Source organism: Carcharodon carcharias, chromosome 5 (assembly GCF_017639515.1).
Source record: "Carcharodon carcharias isolate sCarCar2 chromosome 5, sCarCar2.pri, whole genome shotgun sequence".
NCBI classification, from domain to species: Eukaryota; Metazoa; Chordata; class Chondrichthyes; order Lamniformes; family Lamnidae; genus Carcharodon; species Carcharodon carcharias.
This window is the reverse complement of record NC_054471.1, coordinates 42,651,352-42,675,933: the sequence shown is the minus strand read 5'-3', so window position 1 is coordinate 42,675,933 and position 24,582 is coordinate 42,651,352. Positions and strand designations below refer to the sequence as shown.

Genomic DNA, 24,582 nt, shown 5'->3' with positions numbered 1-24,582 from the left:
GCTAAGGAACTTAATGGGCAACTTCAAAGAATATTCAACATTACATTGAGTTAACTAATTTCAACAGGAACAAGAGAAAAAAATCATCAAGCTTAAAGGGGAGGTTAGAAATGAATTCTTACATAGTAAAGTGAACTGCAGCCACCTTATAAGTTCAGGAACAGAGCCTGCACATTTGTACACAAAGCAAATAGTAGACATAGTTCTCCTTTAAAACCCATATAGAGCTAATTTGCAGGGTTTCAAGCAGGATTGGATTAATACTCCGTCAACAACCAATCAACTGACTTCTGGTACATATGCAATAGCTATTCTAATACTGCAATGCAGTGTGCACACAGCACCATTAAAACCAAGGTCAAATGATATAATGGAAGAATTATGGATGAGGGAATTTATTTAATAGATACAGTTGGTGATTTACAGTGCCCAATCAAATCATTCGTAATAGAAATAGCACCTTAATATTAGCAAGCTGACTGGAACGGCAATCGTTGAAAATTTTGCTGATCATCAAATTTGTATATCTATTAGAATTATTTCACTGGGGCTAGAATTTCTTTTACTGCTTAATTATGCTCACCAAAAGCAGTTCTTCCATTAATAGCTTTAGCTGTCTATTAATGAGGCTGTGATTTTGCTGACTGCATGATATGTGGACTGTGACTGAAGGCATCACTCTTAGTAATCAGCCAGCTTGCTGGCACTCACTTTCAAGACTCACACAGGACTAATGTACAATTGGGTGTTGTCACCTGTAAACCAGCAGAAAAAAATAGTCAAGTCAACCCCTTCTGGAGAGGAGGGGAAAAAAGTACGTGTTAAAAGAACTACTCCCGTTTAAATCATCCAATTCTCCAGTTTTGAACTGTTTTGTTATTTCAGTAACAAACAGCAGTGATAACAGAAATATCTTAATGTCATCACAAAATATTTTCATTTGAACAAACACACTTTTGTGCTAATAGATATAAATACAAATTAACAGCCAAATTTCAAATTATCCATGTTTTGCTATACACAAGTAATTTCCCTTCGAAGTTTAGTTCAAAACACATCTTAATTTCTCAACTCTTAAATAACACAACTGGTTTTAAACAATGCAATTACCTGCGGGGTAAACATTTTAGCAAGTTTCCCACTGCAGCGACAAGACACTCTAAAATGCATACAAGATGCAGCATTTCGGCCCTTGGAATCAAGCAGCTCATCAGGTGAAGGTGGTGTCTGTATTGGTGCCTTTTCCTGGCAGCTTCCTCGAATTACTGGATGAAGATCATCTTGCCTGGCTGCACTTTCATTAAAGACTATTGTTGGAGGTTCATCCAGCTCTAACTTTGGTCTTTTTCTCTTTTCACTGCTCTCTTGCTGTGTTGGCCTTTTTATCCCAGTTTCAGTAATATCTGAAGTGCATTCTTGCTCTCTGCTAAAATCCTGAAGAGTCCGCCATTTGGCAACAACATCCAACCATTTACTAGATTCTCCAATCACATACTTCTGGAGAACGTGAACTCCTTTTCCTTGGAATTCAAAAAGAAAGAAAAACTTGTTTTCACATTGTTGTGGAATATATAGTCAAGCCTAAATGCAGCACATTTCAAATCCAATAAAAACACTAATTTGTTGAAATAATCAGTATTGCTGAAACACATTTATATCTAACAAATCTAAAAAGTGATACCTTCAAAATCAAAAATACTCCATTTCAAGATAGATTTAATCCCTTTAATTCTCTCAAATCCAATAAGCCTTGCTATAAAGATCACTGTTTCCAGATGCTTAATGCTAGAATTACCACACATCCTGATCAGCCAAAAACTTTGGAGAACGATATCTATTTCACTGTGCTAGCTTATTGCAGCTCTGCATTTCTACAGCCCTAGTCAGATTTCAATTCCCAGACAGTTGCAATAAAATTCAAATGTTTCAGATAATCATACCAAGGGATATTTTCTCTAGCTAATCTGATCCTGTCCTCGTCAACTGCCTTCACATATGGGCTAACATCAAAGATTGTTAGGTAAAAATTAGGAAACATGGATCATTTACTTCATCTATTAACTTGTTGAAGGCATCTGTAGTACCAAGTATTCAGGATAAAATCTGCTAACTCACCACCCATCAAGGATCAAATCTGTTAAGGAATCCAAATATTTCAGCCAGTTACTCGTTACGATCCCCATGGGGGAACCATAAACCAAAACAACAAAATATTAACTAAATGACCCCCAAATGAAGAAACTAGCAACAAGATTCCACTTTTTGTAACTTTTACTTTAACATTTTTAAAAATTTATTCACAGGATGTGGGCTCTGCTGGCTGGGCCAGCATTTATTGCCCATCCCTAGTTGCCCTTGAGAAGACTGTGTTGAGCTGCTTTCATCAAACCGCTGCAGTCCATGCGGTATAGGTACACCCCCAGTGCTGTTAGGGAGGGAGTTCCAGGATTTTGACCCAGCAACAGTGAAGGAATGGCGATATACTTCCAAGTCAGGATGGTGAGTGACTTGGAGGGGAACTTCCAGGTGGCGGTGTTCCCATTTATCTGCTGCCCTTGTCTTTCTAGATGGTAGTGGTCATGGGTTTGGAAGGTGCTGTTGAAGGAGCCTTGGTGAATTCTTGCAGTGCATCATGTAGATGGTACACACTGCTGCCACTGTGTGTTGGTGGTGGAGGGAGTGAGTGTTTGTGGATGTGGTGCCAATTGAGCAGACTGCTTCATCCTAGACAGTGTCAAGCTTCTTGAGTGTTGTGGGAGCTGCACTCACCCAGGCAAGGAGAGAGTATTCCATCACACTCCTAACTTTGTGCCTTGTAGATGGTGGACAGGCTTTGGGGAAGTCAGGAGACGGGTTACTTGTCGCACGATTCTTAGCCTCTGACCTGCTCTGGTAGCCACAGTATTTATATGGCTAGTCCAGTTCAGTCTCTGGTCAATGGTAACCCCCCAGGATGTTGATAGTGGGGGATTTAGTGATGGTAATGCCATTGAACATGAAGGGGCGATGGTTGGATTCTCTCTGGTTGGAGATGGAGACATAGAAAATAGGAGTAGGCCGTTCGGCCCTTCGAGCCTTCTCTGCCATTCATTATCATGGCTGATCATCCAACTCAACAGCCTGCTCCCACTTTCTCTCCATATCCTTTGATCCCTTTCGCCCCAAGAGCTATATCTAACTCCTTCTTGAAAACATACAATATTTTGGCCTCAGCTACTTTCTGTGGTAGCGAATTCCACAAGTTCACCACTCTCTGGGTGAAGAAATTTCTCCTCATCTGAGTCCTAAATGGTCTACCCCGTATCCTCAGACTATGACCCCTCGTTCTGGACTCCCCCACCATCAGGAACATCCTTCCTGCATCTACCCTGTATAGTTCTGTTAGAATTTTATAGGTTTCTATGAGATCGCCCCTCATTCTTCTGAGCTTCAGCGAATATAATCCTAACCAACTCAATCTCTGCTCATACGTCAGTCCCGCCATCCCAGGAATCAGTCTGGTAAACCTTTGCTGCGCTCCCTCTATAGCAAGAACATCCTTCCTCAGATAAGGAGACCAAAACTGCACGCAATATTCCAGGTGTGGTCTCACCAATGTCCTGTATAATTGCAGCAAGACATCCTTGTTCCTGTACTCGAATCCTCTCGCTATGAAGGCCAACATACTATTTGACTTCTTTACCACCTGCTGCACCGGTGGACGAGGACACCCAGGTCTCGTTGCACATTCTCCCCTCTCAATTTATAGCCAGATAATAATCTGCCTCCCTGTTTTTGCTACCAAAGTGGATAACCTCACATTTATCCACATTATACTGCATCTGCCATGCATTTGCCCACTCACTCACCCTCCCACCCAGCTTTGTGTCATCTATAAATTTGGAGATATTACATTTAGTTCCCTCATCTAAATCATTAATATATATTGTGAATAGCTGGGGTCCCAGCACAGAGCCCTGCGATACCCCACTAGTCACTGCCTGCCTTACAGGTCATTGCCTTACAGTTGCGTGGCATGAATATTACTTGCCACTTGTCAGCCCAAGCCTGGATATTGTCCAGGTCTTGCTGCATTTGGACATGGACTGCTTCAGTATCTGAGGAGTCACAAATGGTGCTGAACATCGTGCAATTACCAGTGAACATTCCCACTTCTGACCTTATGATGGAAGGAAGATCATTGATGAAGCAGCTGAACATGAATCAAAACCAATGCAAATTAAACATGAATTAACAGGCAAATCATACTTCAAATAAAAAAGGTAAATTTCATTTTAAATGGTTAATACAAAAAGTACATTTTATACAACTACAGGCATTACCGTTCAGCATGTATGGCACTACGTAGTTACTCAGCTCCACAATATGCCGTTCTTTATTTACAGAAAGGTCGTCAGGAGTGCTGTCCATCAGCAACTTTCACCTCCAAATTTCACAGGTACGATTATTATCAGCAAGGCACTCTTTTTATGAATCCTCTCTCCCTTGGGGCATGATCCTGGAGTAGCTTTCCAGAGTTCCTTTTCAGCCAACCAATAGCACTCAGGTTCATGTTTAGGCCATTTTTGGGAAAACACCCAGATCTTCAGTGTTTCTGAGCTAGTCACACAGCTTTCTAAGTTTTAACTCTGAGCAGCTTGCACAGTGCCTCTAAGAGCGCTGGTCTCTTCTGCCAAACACTAAAACTGACCTCTTCCCGAGAGTAATTTGCTTCCTCTACTCACAAGAATTCGCAGTGTCCCTCTTCATCTTTGTATGCTTTCTCTTTGTGTCTGCATGTGTGCCGATAGCCTTCATCTTCCAGCTCCTCTGCTTGTAGCTCTCCTTCGTGTATACTAGGCATATGTAGGCTTCTCTAAACTTCCTTCCAGTTAGTACTGCTTCCAGGTCAAGAGTCACAAAGTGGCACAGGCCAGTATTTCTTATAATTGACCCCCTTTACAATTGATACAAATTCTTCAAAGTCCTTTTCAAACATTCTTAAAATGATATATTCCACAAATCTTTTAAAGAAATTACAATTTTTCCTTATGGTACTGCTTCCCAGTCAAAAGCCATCACACATTCCCCTTGGGGGTGGGGGGGGGGGGGGGGGAAAGAGAGAGAACAGGAAGCTTTACTGTCGTAAAGTTTTCTTTACAACAGTGTTCAAAATACAACCACAGTATTTATATGGCTGGGCCAGTTAAGTTTTTGGTCAATGGTCACTCCCAGGGTTATGGTGGGGGATTCAACAATGGTAATACAGTGGAAAGTAAAGGGAAGACTTTCAGAATCTTTACTGCTGGAGATGGTCATTGCCTGGGACTTGTGTTCTTATTTATTCTTTCACAGGGTGTGGGTGTTGCTGGCTAGGCCAGTATTTATTGCACATTCCTAATTCCCTTTGATGAACACAAATGTTCTTTGCCACTTATCAGCCCAACTCTGAAGGCTGTCCAGGTCTTTCTGCATGTGAGCATACACTGTTTCAGCATCTGAGGAATTACAAATGGTATTGTACACTGTGGAAGCATCAATGGACATCTTTATTTCTGAGCCAAGGTTGTTGGTGGGGGGGCGGTGGTCATTGATGAATGAGCTGAAGCTACTTTGGCCTAGGTCATTAACCTGAGGAACTCCTGCAGCAGTGTTTTGCTTTTGAAATACGAGTGTTGCCCACATTCGCAGCTTCTCTTTATACAGTGGTGCAGATCTGAGTGTCTAGCGGCACTGGTACAAAGCAATAGAAATTGCATATAAATGGCAGGAATGTGTTGCCTTCGCTGCCACTGAGATTTTATTTTGTATGTAATTCAGATGGTTAATCACGTGTAGCGAAGATGGTCATTATTGATCCCGAGGTGCCTGTTTACACTGTATTAAAATCCAGGTAGTAAATCAAAAACAGCATTGGAATTGCAGACTGCTTGACCAATTAAGATTTAAAAGCCTCCACTTCCAATGCTATTCATACAATCTCTGGTGGGGCCAGTGGCATCGCTATTCCTTCTAATGAACTAACCCGAAAGATATGAAAACAGACCTCAGGAAAGTCATCTCTCTAATTTGAATTTGTGCTTTTCTGTGCCCCATCAGTTCAACTTTCAATCATTTCAATGGGCAAGTATCATATCGCTTACTGAACATATTTTTGTCCATTGGCCGCACTGCAGTTAATCTGCTACTGTAGTTACAGCAGTCTGTTCCAGTTATTTATGGAGTACATCACTGCAGTAAAGTCCTGCCTTTCGTGATTTCTTTGTTAGGGTATTCGCTTACCCACGCTAAAGCCTTTGTACACCAGATCACCCACTGTGTAAGCAACTGTTCACTTTTCCATGTTTTTAATCCCCCCTCTCTCATTAAAGACATTATTCTAAATGAAACTTATTCCATTAGCCATGAAGGAGCATACTTTAATGGAAAGATGATGTCGAAGTCTCTGGAAGCGGATTTCTTCCATTAGTCCTGGTCGTGGACATTTAATTCTTTGTTTAAGCACCTTCCTGACAGGGGTGAGAGGTGGTGCCTAGAATGGTTACAGCTGTAGAGAGATCAATCTGGAAACGTCGGAATCTTTTAGTCTAGAGCTGCAGTAACAGCTCTGCTCAATTTTGAAATATTCACAGCTTTGTCTTTTTATGTAAAAGGCTTGCCTGCCTGTTTTGAGGAGATTCATCTTTTTCTTAAATGAGGATTCTCTTTTTAAAAATTTGCGATACATGCCTTGGATGTTGAAAGAGACGAGTCTGTAGTTAGATTCTTTTATTACAACATTGAGCTCAGAGGCTGCCCATCTGTCACATATCACTATTTGCTGTACAGTAACTGTACAAACCAATGCTGCCCTCACATTCCTGAAAGCTATCTAATTGATTCCCATAGTAAAGCAGGTTCCTCGTTTGTGAGGTTTTGCAGGAATGCAAGCCCCACAAAGAGCAGGACTTTATGGTATTGACTTTGTGGGCAACTACTGTCACTTCTCCTGACCTTCATATCTTCCATCCATGTCTGGACTAAAGCTATGTGATAAAGCCTGAAACCGAGTGCTGGTGTGATTATTGGTAGTTATCACTTGTTGGCCCTACCGAGGACTCCTTCCATCACTTAAATCTTGGGAGGAAGCGGATTGACCACATTTTATTTGCCCTATTACTGCTCTGCTTCTTTGCAAGTTGGACATTACTTGATAATGTGGAATAATTACCCAGGTGATGCCATCATCAGTTATACTGCAGCTGAGAAAGTTGAATAAACTTACTTTATTTAACAGTAGCTTTGTGGCAGTAATGTTAATCATTAAAAATTAAAGTCATGAAGACAATCTATTGCACCTTTATGTCTTGGCATCTGGATTGGGGGGAGCTTTTTCACAAGTAAAAATAATCGCTCTGCGCATTTCAAGCTCTTCAGCTTTTTCAAATCTGCATCTGCTGTAAAGAACACTTTTCCTGATACCTGCTCCACCTACAAGAACACAAAGGAAGACAAAAGTCAGCATTCAGCAATTTCACTCCATATCTGTCCTGTTAGATTAAAGCCAATGATAGAAGATTTTGTAAGAAAAATACATTAATCCATATCAAACATTCAAGTCAATACGATAGGAGTAATAAAGCAAGAGCCCCAAGAAGGATTTTAAATAAAAATGTTTCCAAAGGTAGCAGGGACTTCTCAATACACTTTGTCATGTCAGAATTTGCAATTGTGTGTAATTGTAAGTTTTAACTCCTACAGATCAATCTTTAACTCTGATCTTTTGCATCTACAATGTAGGTTAAGCATAGAAGACACCACAAAAGAAAACTTCAAATTGACTTTGGAACGTATCTGTATATTTTCTATTAAATCAGTTTCTCTGGGCTAGGTAACATATCTCACTTACCTCAAACTACTTTATAATTAGGTTATAGATATCATTTTTGAAGGAAATAGGTTTCTTCTAGTATTGACTTGAAAAATCAACAGTTACCACGAATAATGTCCCACACTTCAGTTTTTCCACATCATTTGCATCCCGCACACAACAACACTTATCTATCTGGAAGCTCAGGCTTTCAAACCGCATGAACAAACAGGCTCTCTCAATTTTACCAAATTACTAGTTTTACAATTGTTCAAATAAGACAATTTTTTGCTGGCTTTGAAACTTGGGAGGGGGTTGGAGGAGGCGAGTGGGGGCAGTTTTGCAGTCGGAATACCCAGGAGTATAAGTTTCCCTCAGGTCCCGCTGAATTGACTGAAAGGACCCGATTACTATTTTTTGTCCCAGTTTCCAAGTCGTGGACAGGTGCAGGCTCTCGGGTGGGTAGGCTTTCAGGACTAGGCCAGAGCCAGCGAGCAGAGAGGTGGGAGGGTAGACTGAAGGCCAGAGGGAAGATCAGAGACTGGAGTCAAGAATCAGAAATGTTATGGAATGTCCAGTTTCAGACAGTGGGTCAAACAAATAAATTGGATCCAGCAAGTAAAAAGGCACACAGCTTTGTTATAATATTTAAATGACCAGAGTAGAGGGTTGGCTGCCGCTCCTGAATCTTGCCTCCGTTGAAATGGGAGTGGGCACGTTGGAGACTGGAAAGGTGCATGTCCAATTCAACGTTTTCATATTCCACCTGACCCAAACCCAACAGTTTTTGGGGGTTAAAATTCTTCTCCTCAAATACATTTATTATACACACACCAACAGTGAAATGCTCTCAGGACTAGGGGAACAGTTTGACATTTACCATGGTTCCTTGGCAGCCTAAATGCAACAATGGCATCTCTATCTTTCAATGAATTAATACATTACAACTGTCTAGGTACAAATATCGCACACATTCTTCATTTACAGGCCTCAATCATATTTCTAATAGTGTAATCATACACTTTTAGAAAACTGCTAATGATTCAAATAATTCTCTCCCAAGGATCCATTTACATCACATACACCACCATTCTGCCTTCTTCCTTCCACGTTCCCCCCACTGACATCTCACGTAGTATTTACGTCAAGAAGAAAAAATGTTTTGTGAGGAACCCGTTTTTGGAAAATTTGAAAGACATGGAATTTTGAATTTTTTTTTAAAAAAAAGTCTGCAAGATTAATTCAGGGCTGTGAATGTGCCATTCTTCAAGAAACCACGCGTCAACATAGACGCCCAGTGGGAACATCCGGAGAGGAAAAAGATATTTTGTATACCTAAGTTAACAAAGAACTGCTGTTGTCAAGCTAAAGACTCTTGCTGATTGGTTAAAAACATCCAGCCCGACAGAAGTATTCTCTGAAACTCAGTCAAGCGTGTGCATGGACCTTAGGAGCAGGCTGCAAAACGACGACACTTTCTCTGCCCCACCTTTGTTACATGCGGTCTAGAGCGAGTTAACTTTCATCAGAATAACCTGTTTTTCATTGAAAGTCCGCAAGATTGTGATAAGAGTCATCAAGGACAGTTTCAATAAAATCCATCAGAAAGAATTTGCTGATCTGTTGCGACCAGAATTCAATTAGATCAACAGTGTGGAAATCTTTTCAAATTTTTATCCTTTTAAAAGATATGCTCCCATACTCCAGCCTCTGCAGGGGACTGTTTGCCCTGTTTTGTGTTCACGAGTGTGCGCCTGGGGGTTTGAATATCCAAAAAGGGGAAAATCATTATAAGTTGTAGAAGTATAAGTTTACCAGTTTTATAACTTGTTTTAATAAGAAGTTTGTTCGTAATAAATCAATTATCTTGTGTGTTTGCTGAAAGAAGCCTGATTAGTCTTTTTATACTGGGAATAACAGAATCAATGGGTCAGTTCTGTGGTTGAGTTAGATATGTAAACTAATGTTGCGATCTGTGGAGAAGTGGGGTTAGAATTAAGTGCACACTCTCCCATCACGGTCCATAACAGTTTATTTACTCTACCTCCAACTTTTTGTTCACGGGATAAGGGTGTCACTGGCTAGGCCAGCATTTATTGCCCATCCCTAATTGCCCTTGTGGTGCTGTTGGTCAGCTGCCTTCTTGAATCGTTGCAGTCCATGTGTTGTAGTTGCACCTTAGGAAGGGAGCTCCAGGATTTTGACCCAGCGATGGTGAAGGAACAATAATTTAGTTATTATATAGGATGGTATGCAGCTTGAAGGGGAATTTGCAGATGGTGGTGTTTCATACATCTATTGCACTTGTCCTTCCAGGTGGTAGAAGTCTTGGGTTTGGAAGGTACTGTCAAAGGAACCTTGGCAAGTTGCTTCAGTGCATCTTGTAGATAGTACACACTGATGCCACTGTGCATCGGTGGTGGAGGGAGTGAATATTTATGGATGAGGTGCCTATCTAGCAGGCTGGTTTAATTCTGGATGGTGTGGAGCTGCACTCATCCAGGCAAGTGGACAGCATTTCTTCACATTCCTGACTCATGCCTTGAAGATGGTGGAGAGGTTTGGGTGGGTGGTGGGGGGGGGGTCAAAAATTAGTTATTTGATGCAGGATAACCAGCCTCTCACCTGCTCTTGTAGCCACAATACTTGTGTGGTTAGTTCAGTTGTTTCTGATCAATAACAACTCTCAGGATGTTGGTGGTGGGAGATTCAGTGATGATAATTACATTGAATGTCAAGGGGAGATCATTAGATTCTCTGTTGTTGGAGATGGTCATTGTCTGGCACAAGCTGTTACTTGCCACTTATCAGCCCAAGCCTGAATGCTGCCCAGATCTTGCTGCATGCAGGCACAGAATGCTTCCGTGCCTAAAGAGCTGTAAAATCATCAAATCTGCAAACATCGCTACTTCAGGCCTTATGATAGAGGGAAGATCATTGATGAAGCAGCTGAAGATGGTTGGGCCTAGGACACTACCCTGAGGAACTCCTGCATTAATGACCTGGGGCTGAGATGATTGGCCTCAAACAACCATGACCATCTTCCTTTTGCTAGGTATGACTCCAGCCAATGGAGTCCCCTTCCATCCCCCTCTTGTACCACTGCAGTCCATGTGGTGTAGGTACACCCACAGTGCTGTTAGGAAGGGAGGTCTAGGATATTGACCCAGCAACAGTGAATGAACGGTTTTATAGTTCCAAGTCAGAATGGTGTGTGGTTTGTAGGGCAAGTTGCAGGTGTTGGTGTTCCCATGCATCTGCTGCCCTTGTTCTTCTCGGTGGTAGAGGTCAAGGGTTTGGAAGTTACTGTCAAAGGAGCCTTGGCAAGTTGCTTCAGTGTATCTTATAGATGGTACACACTGTTGTCACTGTGCATCAGTGGTAGAGGGAGTACCAATCAAACAGACTACTTTGTCCTGGATGGTGTCAAGCTTCCTGAGTCTTGATGGAGCTGCACTCATCCAGGTAGGTGGAGAGCATTCAATCATACTTCTGGTTATTGTTCAGGAAACGTTATTTGTTAGCACCAATGACATCTTCCATTCCTTTGCTGGTAATTGAAAGTAGACTGATGGGACAGTAAATGGCTTTTTTTTGTGAATAGACATACCTGGGCAATTATTCACACTGTCAGGTAGATGCTAGCGTTCTGGCTGTACACACACAGCTTGGCTAGTGATGCAGCTACTTTTGGAGCACATCTTCATTGCTAGACCCCAGGGCCCATAACCTTTGCTGTATCCTTCAGCCACTTCTTGGTATCACATGGAGTAAACTGAATTGGTTGAAGACTAGCATCTCTGATGCTGGGGACCTCAAGCTGAGCTGTAACATCCACTCTGCACTTCTGGCTGAAGGTAGAAGCCATTGTCTTCAGACCCCCCTGCCACAAACTGTTCCCTAGCAACTGACTCCATCCCTCGTCCTGTGTCTGTCCAAAATGGAGCTCGATGGTTCACAACCTTGGTGTCCTGTCTGAGCCCAAGACAGACTTCAGACAACATATCCACTCCATAATCAAGACTGCCTGATTCCATCATGTTACATTGTCCAAATCTTTGCAAGCCTCCACTTATCTGCTGCTGAAACCCTCTTCTGTGCCTTGTTACCTCTAGACATGACTATTCCAACACACCTCCGGCCAGCTTTTCGTCTTCCACTTGAGCTCCAAAATTTTGCTGCCCATATCTTCATTCGTTCCAAATCTTAGAAGCACAGGATGGTTACAGTGCAGGAGACTATTCAGCCTGGCGTGTCTACGCCTTCTCTCTGAAAGAACAATTCACCTGGTGCCATTCCCCTGCCTTTTCCTCGTGGTGCGGCAATGTTTTCCTCTTCAGATAATCATCCAATTCGCTACTAAAAGCCGTGAGTCAAATCAGTCTCTACCACACGCACGGGTAGTGTATTCCACATCCTAAACACTTGCTGTGTAACATCATTTGCTATTGTTTCTTTTGCCAATTACCTTAAATCATTGCCCACTGCTCCTTGGTCCTTCCGCCAACAGGAACAGTTTCTCCCTGTCCACTGTCTAGATCCCTCACGATGTTGAACACCTCCATCAAATCTCCTCAACCTCAGCTTCTCCAACCTATCCACATAACTGAAGTTCCTCATCCTTAGAACCATTCTCGTGAATCTCTTTTTTGCACCCTTTCTAATGCTTTCACATCCTTCCTAAACTGTGGTGCCCACTGCCTCCTTCACCCATCAATCCTGTGCTTCTTGCTGACTTTCATGGCTCCTGGTCTCATGTTTCAATTTTAAATCCTTATCCTTGGTTTTCAAATCCTTCCATGGCTTTGCCCCCACCCTCTCTCTGTAGGCCTCTTTAGCCACACAAGCCTTCGAGATCTCTGCATTCTTCCTATTTTGGCTTCTTGCAAGTCCCCAATTTTAATCACTCCACCATTGGCAGCTATGCTTTCAGCTGCCTTTGTCTTAAACTCAGGAATTTTCTCCCTAAACCTCACTGCTGCCCTTCATTTAACATGCTCCTTAAAACCTCCCTCTTATCAAGCTTTTGGTTAACTATCCTGATTTCTCCTTATGTGACTTTTTAAAAAAAATTGATGTAACTTTAGGAAGTTTCACTACTAAGACAACTTATTTATATAGTACCTTTAATGTAATGAAACATCCCAAAGCTCTTCACAGCAGCATTATAAAACAAATTATGAAACAAGTATAAAACAAAGCCACAGAAAGAAATTAGGTCAGGTGGCCAAAATCTTGGTCAAAGACATAGGTTTTAAGGAGTGTCTTAAAGGAAGAGAGGGAGGGAGAGAGGCAGAGGTGTAGGGAAGGAATTCCAGAGTTTGGTGCTTAGGCAATTGAAAGCACAGCCACCAATGATGGAGCAATTATGATTAGGAATGGGCAAGAGGCCAGAATTAGGGGAGGGCAGATATCTAGGAGGCCTATGGGATTGGAGGAGATTACAGGGATAGGGGGTACAAGGGGATTTGAAAACAAGGATGATAATTTAAAATTAAGATGCTGCTTGACTGTGAGCCAATGTAGATCATCAAGCACAAGTGTGATAGGAGAATGGGACTTGCTGCAAGTTAAGACATAGACAGCAGAGTTTTGGATGAACTCAAGCTTATGGAGAGTACAAGGTGGGAGATCAACAGGAGTGCAATGGAATAATCAAGTTTAGAGGCAACATGAGAGTTTCAGCAGATGAGTTTTACAACATTAAATGTGCTATTTTCTTGTACTTTCCTGTAGTAAATAAATAAACAAACAAGTTCTTAGGATGCTTTCGCAGGCTTTGATAATTAAAAAAAAATAGGAATCAGTTAAAACCCTCCTCTTCAAAATGCAAACTCAGAACTGATCTGTAAATACCTTTAATAATATTACACTGATATAACTGGTAGAACATCCATGAATGTTTAAATGAGTGGCATGAAAATGAAGGGGTGTAAAACTTCGTGAACACAAACAACTCAGACCACAAGAATGTTTCAAGAATGATTTTGTTTTACGCACGGATTTGGCTAACTTCTCTTCATGAAGATGAGACACCAGATTTTATACAGATGTGCACACGGTTAAATTGCACACAAACACAAGGCTATAAACAGGTGCAAATATACAAGCACACGATCAACATGCAAATACACACGTGCAAGCACACAAGCTCAAACATACAAACGCTTTCCTGTTACTCTTAACACAGTGAGAAAGCTGACCAGGGCCCTATCTGTGACCAGCAGCACCACCCAGCCCAGCCCAGACAGGCGGCGACCCTGACACAAAGCGACAGGGCGTCCGGGGCTCGGCACATTTCACTTACCTCAGAAGCGGACAGTTTGCGGTGAACCTCCTCCCTCAGCAGCTGCTCCAGGCCCCGGCTAGCGGTACAGAAATACCGGCTCCTGAGACTGCAGCCGCGGGACATCAGGACCCGGGAAGGGGAGCAGAGGGAGGGTGGTTGTGGGAATGGGGTGCTCAGGCTGCCCGGCGCAGTGAAGGCTGTTGTCAGGGAAACCTCACCGGAAACTCCCCATCCCAACAGGAAGTGACGATGAAGCGTGTGGCCTTCCCCTCCACCCACGCGGAGCTGATTTTAAATTTTAACCGTCAATAACAACAACAACAACAACTGGGGTCAGGAAAGATCCTCCCTCAACCCCCAACGGCGAAGCTGCCGCTGCATTGACTCAGCATTAGGATGAGGGACTGGTTGGCGTGGTGGAGGTTGTTGGGGTGGCGCAGAGAGAGAGAGAGAGAGAGAGCACTGCACTGACCCAATGTGCTCTGTGTGAGACCCACATTCTTGGTGGGTCCAGGATGTCATGTTCATGCTGTGTTGGCCAGTTAGGGTATGGTACCCAGGCTTTGGGAAACTGCAAGTTGCCTATGAAGTTCAACCCAGGACTGAGATTGAGGGCCACATTTCCCTTTTGCCTTTGTCAAAGCCATAGGTTATAGAAGATTTAAGCATAAAAGCCACAGATGCTGGAAATCTGAAACAAAAGCAGAAAGTGCTGGAAAATCTCGGCAAGTCCGTGTAGAGAGAGAGAGAGAGAGAGAACCAGAGCCAACGTTTCGAGCCTGTATGACCCTCCTTCAGAGCTCTGACAACCGCCCTCACTGGCTGCGTTTTCCCAGCATCTTCCTCAGCAACTCAGGACCAGGGATTATCAGGTGGAGCGGGCTCAGTGCAAGTTCTGCCCATTTGTACCTCAGTTTTGTATTCTTACTTCAACAACTGGTGCCAGACACTTAACACATTTAAGGATATTGAGGTGGGCACCGCCATACCAAAGGCTTTTTGATAATTAAGGTACACAGTGTTGATCAGGCTATGAACATCCATCAATTTACTAATCTTGTCGAAAGATCTATCCAAGTCAGATTATTCTGGAATGCAAATGGACTCCTTTTCTCCACTACAAACAATTGTCTTAAACCTAGATAAAGGTGACTCTGACTTGAAACGTTAACTCTGTCTTTCTCTCCACAGATGCTGTTCCACCTGCTGAGTTTTTTTCTTAAACCTAGGGCTGCCACCTCTGGTTGGGCATTTTCCAGGAGATGTCGGTGGAAGTGAACTCATGGTAGGCTGTGGCACGAGTGGGTTCTAAAGGAGTACGAGAGAGGAAAACACACCAACTTTAATTAGGAAAATGGGATGAAATTGCAGCAAGGCTGAATAACGATTAAAGTTTAGAGGGCAATGAAAGCTTTACTTGCTCTCAAAGGGCTTAGTGCAAGATCCGACACCATGGTTTCAAACAGATATTAAAAGCTGCTAAAACTGAGGCGAGAATAATGTTTTTCGCTCTCCAATGCTGTGTAGAATCAATCTGGTTAGGTGTCATCTAGCAGGCTTGGCAATGGGCCATGCTGTGCAATGAAGATCCCTTTGAGTCCTCTTTTCATCAAAGAACCTCAGTTTGCATGAAATTGTTGAGGTTCCCACCTGCCTGTAATGGGAGCCTTGATCGACCGTGAAATGCATGCTGTTAGAATAAAAGTGGGCACTGGGCAAGAAGTACCTGTCAATGGGCTCATAAGATTTTAACCCCTCAAACAGCTCTCTCACACCAGGCAAAAGGAGATTAAAATTCTCCTGAGTGATTGGGAGTAGAAACATCACAGACAATTAAATCTGATCCTGACCTCAATCAGTTGCCCATATGTCTACACAATTACTGGCAAGAGTCGTGGGAATACTGGCTGAACCTCCTCCTAGCAGGGAAGCATAAAACCATTAGTACCACCTCTTCTGCTATCCCACATGAAATCAGCTAACTTGCTACAGGATATTAGATCTAGCCTGGAACGTTCCTTTCCTGTTAACCTCATTTGTACACAGCAATTCTTCAGTCAACTGAATTATCAGGGCATCTTCCAAAGTGATTTTTAATGTAGAATTCCATAAGAACCTTTGGTCAGCCACTTAAACAAAGACATTGCAGTAGTTCTGATGTATTGTCTGTACCTAAATTACCAGGAGTCTCATCGCTGTATTTTTAATGAAATGAAGTCAAATCCCTGCTTGCGCTGATCAAACTCAGACCAACACTCGCTTCTTGCTCCTGACCCCTCAATGAAATTCAAACCAATCCCATCTCAGCCCTTCAAAATCCCAGCCAATCGGAGTCCTCCTGGCTTTTTCCGGTTTAAGGTTTGAATTTGACTGAGTGATGCTGTGCCGGGTGTGATGTCACCACATGGCAATGCCTCATGATGGAAGTTGTCTTTTCTTCCCCTTCTTGGTGGCTGCTGATGACGAATTATGGAACTGATTTGTTCTTACTATTTTAAAATCTCGCAGAATGCTTTCTTTGACCACCAGGAGATTGATGCTGTTTCCGGTAGACTCCCAGCCATTCCAGGAGGATCTGCAACCCTACTTAAAACCCCTCTTCCTTGTCTCCTCTATCCTCACTTCCAACAATAAGTCTAAAGAACTCATGGACTTCTTTGTTACTAAGACTGAGACCACAGATTGAGTTGCCTTTGTCATTTTTTGCCGGGTCAAATTTCCTCTAAGGCCCCCACCTGTCCTAACCCAGAACTTGCACATTTCTCTAGTTTCTCTTCTATTTCCCCATCCCCCTTCTCCCTTAACCATTGCCACTAAACTGCTGACCATCCAGCTTCTTTTTTTGGCCCTCATTTTTAAAAGTTATTATTCTTGGGATATGAGTGTCACTGGCAAGGAAGCTTTATTGACCATCCCTAATTGCTGCTGAGAAGGTAGTGGTGAGCCACTTTCTTGTACCACTGCAGTCCTTGGGCAGTCCAGTCTTTACAGTATAGTCAATTTGAATAAGTTTCTTTTTTTCTTTTGATTGAAGAAGTCCAAGTCAGTTTTGCATTTTTCTTCTTGTTAGTTGGTTAGATGGGCCAGTCAAACAATTCAGCACAAAGCATCAAGCACCCTTGCGCATGTGTTCTCCCACTGACCGAGGATGGACATGGAGCTGGCGGCAGCCATTTACTAAGCAGGGACCGTGCTCCTTTGAGCCAGTAGACCGAGTGGAGACAAATGTTTCTCAAATCTTCACAAACATTCTGGAGACCAAGCTCTGAACATTGGACAATGGGATGCACGGAGGAGACTGGTCATCCCATATGCATGGTTGGTGCGTGGATCGAGGTCGGCAGCTGGTACGAAAATGAGAAAAGTAACGGTATTTCAAACTTCATGGAATATTTGGTCTTGAAGTTACCGCACAGGGTCCGAATGCCCCCACTGAGAGAGAGAGACAAAATCTGAGGGCCAATCTTGTATCAGCCTACATCGGGTACAACAGGGCTATTTCTCTACAGAGCAGCAACTTAATTAAGACCTGAACCACCAACTCCTGGAAGACGGCTATTATTGAGATAAAATGCCAAACGATGAAGATCTTGACCTTGTTCCTCTTCGGCCTGTTACTTTGTCAGCCTATGCCTGTTGCCAGGCAGAAAGTTCTTGTACTGTTCAGTAACCACCTCCACTTCCACTACCATGTCAACAGATAATTTGCAAGATGGCGCTGCACTGTAGCGACGCAGGATTTTAGGTTGCTTATTGTTCAATTTACTTTCTTCAAGTTTTAATGACGTAAGTTTTCTTTTTCATTGTTAATTATTCGTTTATATGTGATTCTTCATGAATAAGCAATGTACCCACAATGAATTTCCAAAGGTACTATAAAATTTGAATTGAATTGAATTCTGTCTTATGTGAGGTTAGCTGATATTGGCTAATGGTTCTCCCACCATCCCCATCAAATCTGCCATCACCACCCTTTGGCTTAAAGAGCTGTTTCAGTACTGTGGTGTGGGAGGGAGAGAAGTAATTCAAACATGGAGTTCCGAGAAAGAAGGACATGGATTAATGAGGCAACAGCACATTCACATACTTTCATCCCATTTTTATTTATCTGAAGGGGAAAGCTACTTAAATCATCCACAAGAACTTCAATACGAAGAACTTTAAAAGATAGCCAAGCTACATTAAGCTGCATGCTGAGAAACAGGTGTTTAAAGAATGTTTAAAAGACACTGAGCAAAATTTTAATTGGCCAAGGCAGGTGGCAGCAGGTTTGAAGTCCGAAAAGTGCCAGCAGATGGGGAACCCATTATGATCCTGTTCACAACTAGTTTAATTACATTTTTGGATGTGATTGGGAAACTCTCATGGAGCTGCCAATTCAGGTATTTAAATATTGAAACAATTAATTTTTTATCATTCATGGGATGTGGGCATTGTTGGCTAAGCCAACATTTATTGCCCATCCCTATTTGCCCATCAGAGGGCATTTAAGAGTCAAACACATTGCTATGGGTCTGGAGTCACATGTAGGCCAGATCAGGTAAGGACAACAGATTTCCTTCCCTAAAGGGCATTAGTGAACCAGATGCGTTTTTACAACAATTGGCAATGGCTTAATAGTCATCATTGGACTTGTAATTCCACATATTTATTGAATTTAAATTTCATCATCTGCCATGGTGGGCTTTGAACCCAAGTCCCCAGAGCATTACTCTGGGTCTCTAGAATACTAGTCAGTGACAATACCACTATGCCACTGCCTCCCCCAAATTGCTGATTTAACCAAGGATTCTGGCTTTATAGCCAGCGCATGTGTTTCCTGAGCTGTGTGGAACTCACAAGGTTCCACAAGATGTGAGCACAGTGGGGGTGTCATTGTTCTATGAGACTGATGGAATTTGAATATTGCTGAAAAGAGAGACATTGCTGAGGGCAAATGCCAGAATGCCAAATTTTAAACATCCCAATAATTTATACTACAGGAGAAAATGCTAATTGTCTGACAAGTTGACTCTGATTGCATGAGGCATGCCATGGAGAAAGCAACAGGGAACTATAGGCTCCTCAAGCTCCTGGGTAATTCAAAAAAGGCACAAAGTTTGAACAAAATCCTTTTTATTGCAGAGAATGGGACCCTGCATATGAAATTATGCTGCTTCTAGCAAGCGTAAATGAGCCAAGTTACGAACTCGACTGATTATCTTAAATTGGTTGTTAGTGTAGCTTTAGTGCACTCAGGATTGTTCAGCAATTGCTGCTCAATTGCGGAATCACATTTTTTTGTTTTTATCTAATAGTAGATGTTATGTTTTTGCAAGTGCAGGTTAGTTGAGTACAGTCTGTACTCTGACTATTACGAACAATCGAAGGAAAATGCTGTTCGATTTGATCAGCCATTCGTACCTGGCATCACACTGACAATGAAATTCATACACAATGTTGCTCAATTGTATGGTAGGCAAAATGTCTCTCTGGACTGAGGACAGCATCCTGTTAGTAGAAAATACCACTCATGTAGCTATTGCATGGTAGCAGCCTGAAATGGCTTCCTTAACCTGTTGTTCAAATCTTTGAGATGCTTTGTGATATGTAGATATATGTTCATGATCTTTGAATCTGTAGCTGCATTTAAGGATTTCCTTATATACCTTAATATGATCCATCCTGTGCTCAAATTCACTTTACATTGGGATTCGTATAGCTCCATACACTATAAGATTGGCCTTATCAGCAATCTTGTAAATAGGGCCTAGCCATTTGCTCATCTTGCATGCTTGAGACAGAATAGAGTGCATCAAATGTCAATGTATAAATAATCACACTGCATAGCAATCACCTTGTTAAAGACAGTTGCTAATTAAACAGATGATGGGCATTGATTATTCCATCTAAATAGAATAAAAAGAAACAGCTGGAACACTTTGTGTGGCAGTTACTTGGAAGTCAATAGCGCTGAGGAGTTGCCTTGAAAATAAACCAACTTGAGCCAAAAAACCAAACTGGATTACTTCTTCCACCACAACCTCTTATTGTGAGTAACATGGTAGCAGAGAATGGTTGATCAGTGTTTTCAGTGTGATTCCCAGTATCATTACATGATGAACTGCCCGCAGCGAAGAAATCATGTTTTTGAAGTAACCCACGAGACGGATTCAGCTGAAACTGAAAATGATGATGGTGACTTGCCATGATGGAATTGTATTGATCACTGAGAGTTTGAATCTGATGATGAGTATCTTGATGGTAGATTCCTCCAACTGTGCAGTTCTGGACAGTGGTTGAACTTCTAAGGTGTGTGGCATGGACTGGTTTAACTGCTATCTGAAGTCTCTTGATGAGGCAGACCGGCAGAAGAATATGAAAGCTCTACCTGCTTCTGGTTCGGAGATGACAATACATTAACATCCTCCAAACGGGTGGTCCTCCCTTGTAAGATAGCAGGGATCGATCTGTTAATCAGTACTGATGTAGTTTCTAGCGAGATACCATATTGTTGAGTTAATTTGTGATGAAGAGGCTCAGATGACGCTAGATATGAAGAATGATAGAGCAGCTGTTTTTGGAAAAAACATGGATCTACATTTTACTCAGTCAGGCCATTATTGCTTGCCACTAAAGGAGCCAGAGATTTCTCATCAAAAAGTTAATGAAGTTTTGTTAACTGCTGAGAATAAGAATTTGGTGGACAAAAAGAAGATCATTTGGAAATTACATAGACAGTTTGCACATCTGGTGCCACAGAAACTGAGGACTCTATTTTGAGATGCGGGAGTGGTTGATAAAGGATATGATGACCTTATTGCACAAATCACTGCTCAGTGTGAAATTTGCCATAAATATTGCAAGACACCACTGTGACCTTTTGTGAGCTTGCCACTAGCCAGGAAGTGTAATGATGCAGTGGCAATGGACCTGAAGGTTTGGGACAAGGAAAGGGATTTTTTTTTACTACACTTCATAGATATGGCAACCAGATTTAGCCTATCCACTGTGATCCATAGGAAAGGCAAAAGAATCATTGTTGATAAGGTCATAGAGAAATGGGTAGGAACAGGAGTAGGAACACCAACGAAGTTCCTCACAGATAATGGCGGGGAAGTTGCCAATGATGAATTTTGAGATATGTGTGAACATTTAAACATCATAGTTCAGCACACTGCAGCTGAGAGCCTGTTTAGTAATGGTCTTTGCAAAAGAAACCATGTGGTAATAGATGACATGTTACATAAAATATTGGCTGGTCAACCAGATTGTAAATTGCAAATGTCACTAGCATGGGCGGTGCACGCGAAGAACTCTCTGCAAATGGTTGGGGATACAGTCCGTACCAGTTGGTGTACAGAAGAAATCCGAAGTTGCCGTCGGTGTTATTGGATGCTCCCCCTGCTCTAGAAGAGACTAGCATTAGCTCCACCTCTCTGTTCATCTGGACGGTTTGCGTGTGGGCAGAAAAGCTTTCATTAAAGCTGAGGTCTTGGAGAAAATTCGGCGAGCCCCACGGCACCGCATAAGGCCATCAAGAATACAGTTTGGACAAGGAGACATGGTATATTGTAAAAGGGAAGGCCAGAAAGAGTGGAAAGGACCTGGCAAGGTTATAGGGAGTGATGGGAAAGTAGTAATTATGCAACACGGTAATCAAACTGTTAGCGTACATTCTTCATGGTTAATTGGTATTGACTATACCTTTGCAGATCCTGAACAGGACATAAAATGCGAGCAGGTACCATGCACTTCACATACACACACTGGGTAATTATGAGGAGCAGACGACAGCAGATACAGGGTTGACTGACTATGGACAAAGTAATACTGAGTTACAGGACAACGCTATTCATCCAAAAGGGCAATTATCTAAAGTAGGAACAAAGGTAACATACATGCCAGAAGGGACTAGTGTGTGGAGGGATGCCATTATCACAGGGAAAGCAGAAAAGTTCACTGGTAAATACAAACATTGGCGAAATGTGCAGGATGAAGGACAGGAGACAAGACTTATCGATTGACAAACCGAGGTAAAGATGTGGAAACCCAGAAAGGGCAGTATGAGTTCTGACAGTGGACCAGAAAGCGGTTGTGACCCTAGAAAAAAATCACAGACTTGCAAATGGAGTTCTGTTTGCGTGGGAGCAGTCCAGAAAGGAAGAGTAGAGGCCGTAACTTAAGGAGGACTAGAGAGCAATAGAAGTAGAAATCCTTATGACAGAGAGATTCTAGTAGCTGCTAATAAATTGGAAAATAGGCTGGTAAAGGAAGCCAAACAAAAAAAGTTAGAAAGTTGGAAGCAATTTGAGGTATATTCTTGAAATAACTGACAGAGGACAGCCAGCTTTATCTCACAGATAGATCTGTACAGAAAAGACACTCCCAGACGGCACATGTAAGGCCAAAGCGAGATTAGTAGCCCGAGGCTTTGAGGAGGGACTAGGAGATCAGGGTGTTAGAGTGGACTCGCCTACTTCAGGGAAACTAAGTTTGAAGATTTTTTTAAGCTATTTTGGCATCCTATTCCTGGGAGCGCAAATCGATTGATATAAAGGCTGCTTTTTTACAGAAGGAGAAGTTTCAAAGGGAAGTTTTTTTGAAACCACCCAAAGAAGCCGGGGATGTCGAAGGAAAGCTATGGAAATTGAATAAGTGTGTTTATGGGTTGAATGATGCATCAAGAGTTTGGTATTTTTCTGTGAGGTTTGTCCTGTTGAAAACAGGTTGCAGTCAATTAAAGGCAGACCCCGTGATGTTCTACTGGTACCATAAGGAGAAACTAGCTGGAATCTTTATCATGCATGTTGATGATTTCCTGTGGGGAAGCTTTGTAGAATTTTAACAATGGGTAATCGAGAAGATAAAGAAGAATTCCAGTTCAGAAGTCAGGCTTCTGGGGCCTTTAAATAAATAGGTTTAGACATTAAGCAGAGCAAGTTAGGATGACATTGAATCAACAATCTTATCTAGAAAATGTTAATTATATCCCAATAAATTGGGTTAGACCCTCACAAAAGGAGGATCCTGCTACCAAGGAAGAAATGGAACAGTTGAAAAGTTTGATTGGGCAGTTGAACTGATTGTGCATTCAGACTAGGCCTGACGCTAACTATAAACAAAAACAGAATTACCTGGAAAAACTCGGCAGGTCTGGCAGCATCGGCGGAGAAGAAAAGAGTTGACGTTTCGAGTCCTCATGACCCGAAGGTCATGAGGACTCGAAACGTCAACTCTTTTCTTCTCCGCTGATACTGCCAGACCTGCTGAGTTTTTCCAGGTAATTCTGTTTTTGTTTTGGATTTCCAGCATCTGCAGTTTTTTGTTTTTATATCTGACGCTAACTGTGATGTGTTGGGGCTGAGCACCATGATAAAACTTGCTGCCGTTGACCAAGTTCTGAGAGCAAATAAAACACTTAAAAAGTTAAATTCTGAGAGATGTGTGCTCAAGTTTCCAGCCTTGGGTGATCCAGAAGATATGAAGTTGGTCATTTTTAATGATGCTTCACATGCCAATCTTCCAGATGGGTACTCTAGCACAGCAGCGTTTATCATATTCTTAGTGGGAAAGAATGATAAATTTTGCCTGCTGGCTTGGGAGGCCAAGAAAATAAAAAGGGTGGTGAAAACAGCTTAGCTGCTGAAACTCTGGGCATGGTAGAAGCATTAGATATGGGGGTTTACTTATCCAATTTACTGACAGAAATATTATATGAGGGTCAATGTGAGAAAAGTTTGCCCAAAGAATGTTATATTGATATATAGGTCTCTTTGGGACAATGTTCATTCCATGAAAAGCAAAAAGGCTAAGAATAGACCTAACCAGCATAAAAGAGATGTTATGGAGAAAAGAGATCTCTAAGATAGAAATCACCAGCTATCAGACAGTTTTACAAAAAGAAGTGCCTGCTCTAAATGTATGTTAGAATGATGCAATGAAAAAACATTTTTTATATTATAATTGTTTATATATATATTTGGTAAAGGAGATACAGGAACGATATTAGATATGGAAATACGTGACAGTATTTCCTTCTGTTTGTTTAAAAAAATGCTCTTTACGTTTTTTTTCAAAGTTTTAATTTCAAAAGAAAAGAGGGGAATCTGTCAAAGTATAAATAATCACACTGCATGGCAATCACCTTGTTAAAGACAGTTGCTAGTTAAATGGGTGATGGGCATTGATGGGCATTGATTATCCTATCTAAACAGAATAAAAAGAGACAGCCGGGACACTTTGTGTGAAAGCTACTTGGAGGTCAGTAGCACGGAAGAATTGTCTTGAAAATGAACCAACTTGAACCAAAAGACCAACCCGGATTAATTCTTCCACTACAATCTTTTATTGTGAGTAACATCAAAGCTATCCTGCGGGACAGTGACTATTTTGATCAGATCATTGTTCGCTATGTATCGTGCAAATTCACAAATGGGCCAAAGGCCGCTACTTTTGGACTTGAAAAGTTCCCAGTGTACCTTAA

The 24,582-nt window shown here is 42.0% G+C and overlaps 1 protein-coding gene across 4 annotated transcripts in view; it reads right to left on the bottom strand.

Moving 5' to 3' along the window:
- thumpd2 (THUMP domain containing 2) overlaps positions 1–14,331 on the bottom strand; it is a 35,089-nt gene extending 20,758 nt beyond the window's left edge. For all 4 annotated transcript variants that reach the window (XM_041188473.1, XM_041188474.1, XM_041188475.1 and 1 more), the window contains exons 1-3: positions 14,136–14,331; positions 7,317–7,449; positions 1,111–1,520 (exon numbers count right to left, since the gene is read on the bottom strand). In XM_041188473.1, coding sequence (XP_041044407.1) covers positions 1,111–1,520; positions 7,317–7,449; positions 14,136–14,240 — 648 coding nt within the window. In that variant the 5' untranslated portion in view covers positions 14,241–14,331. The remainder of the gene's footprint in view (positions 1–1,110; positions 1,521–7,316; positions 7,450–14,135) is intronic.
- Between the last annotated feature and the right edge of the window lie 10,251 nt (positions 14,332–24,582).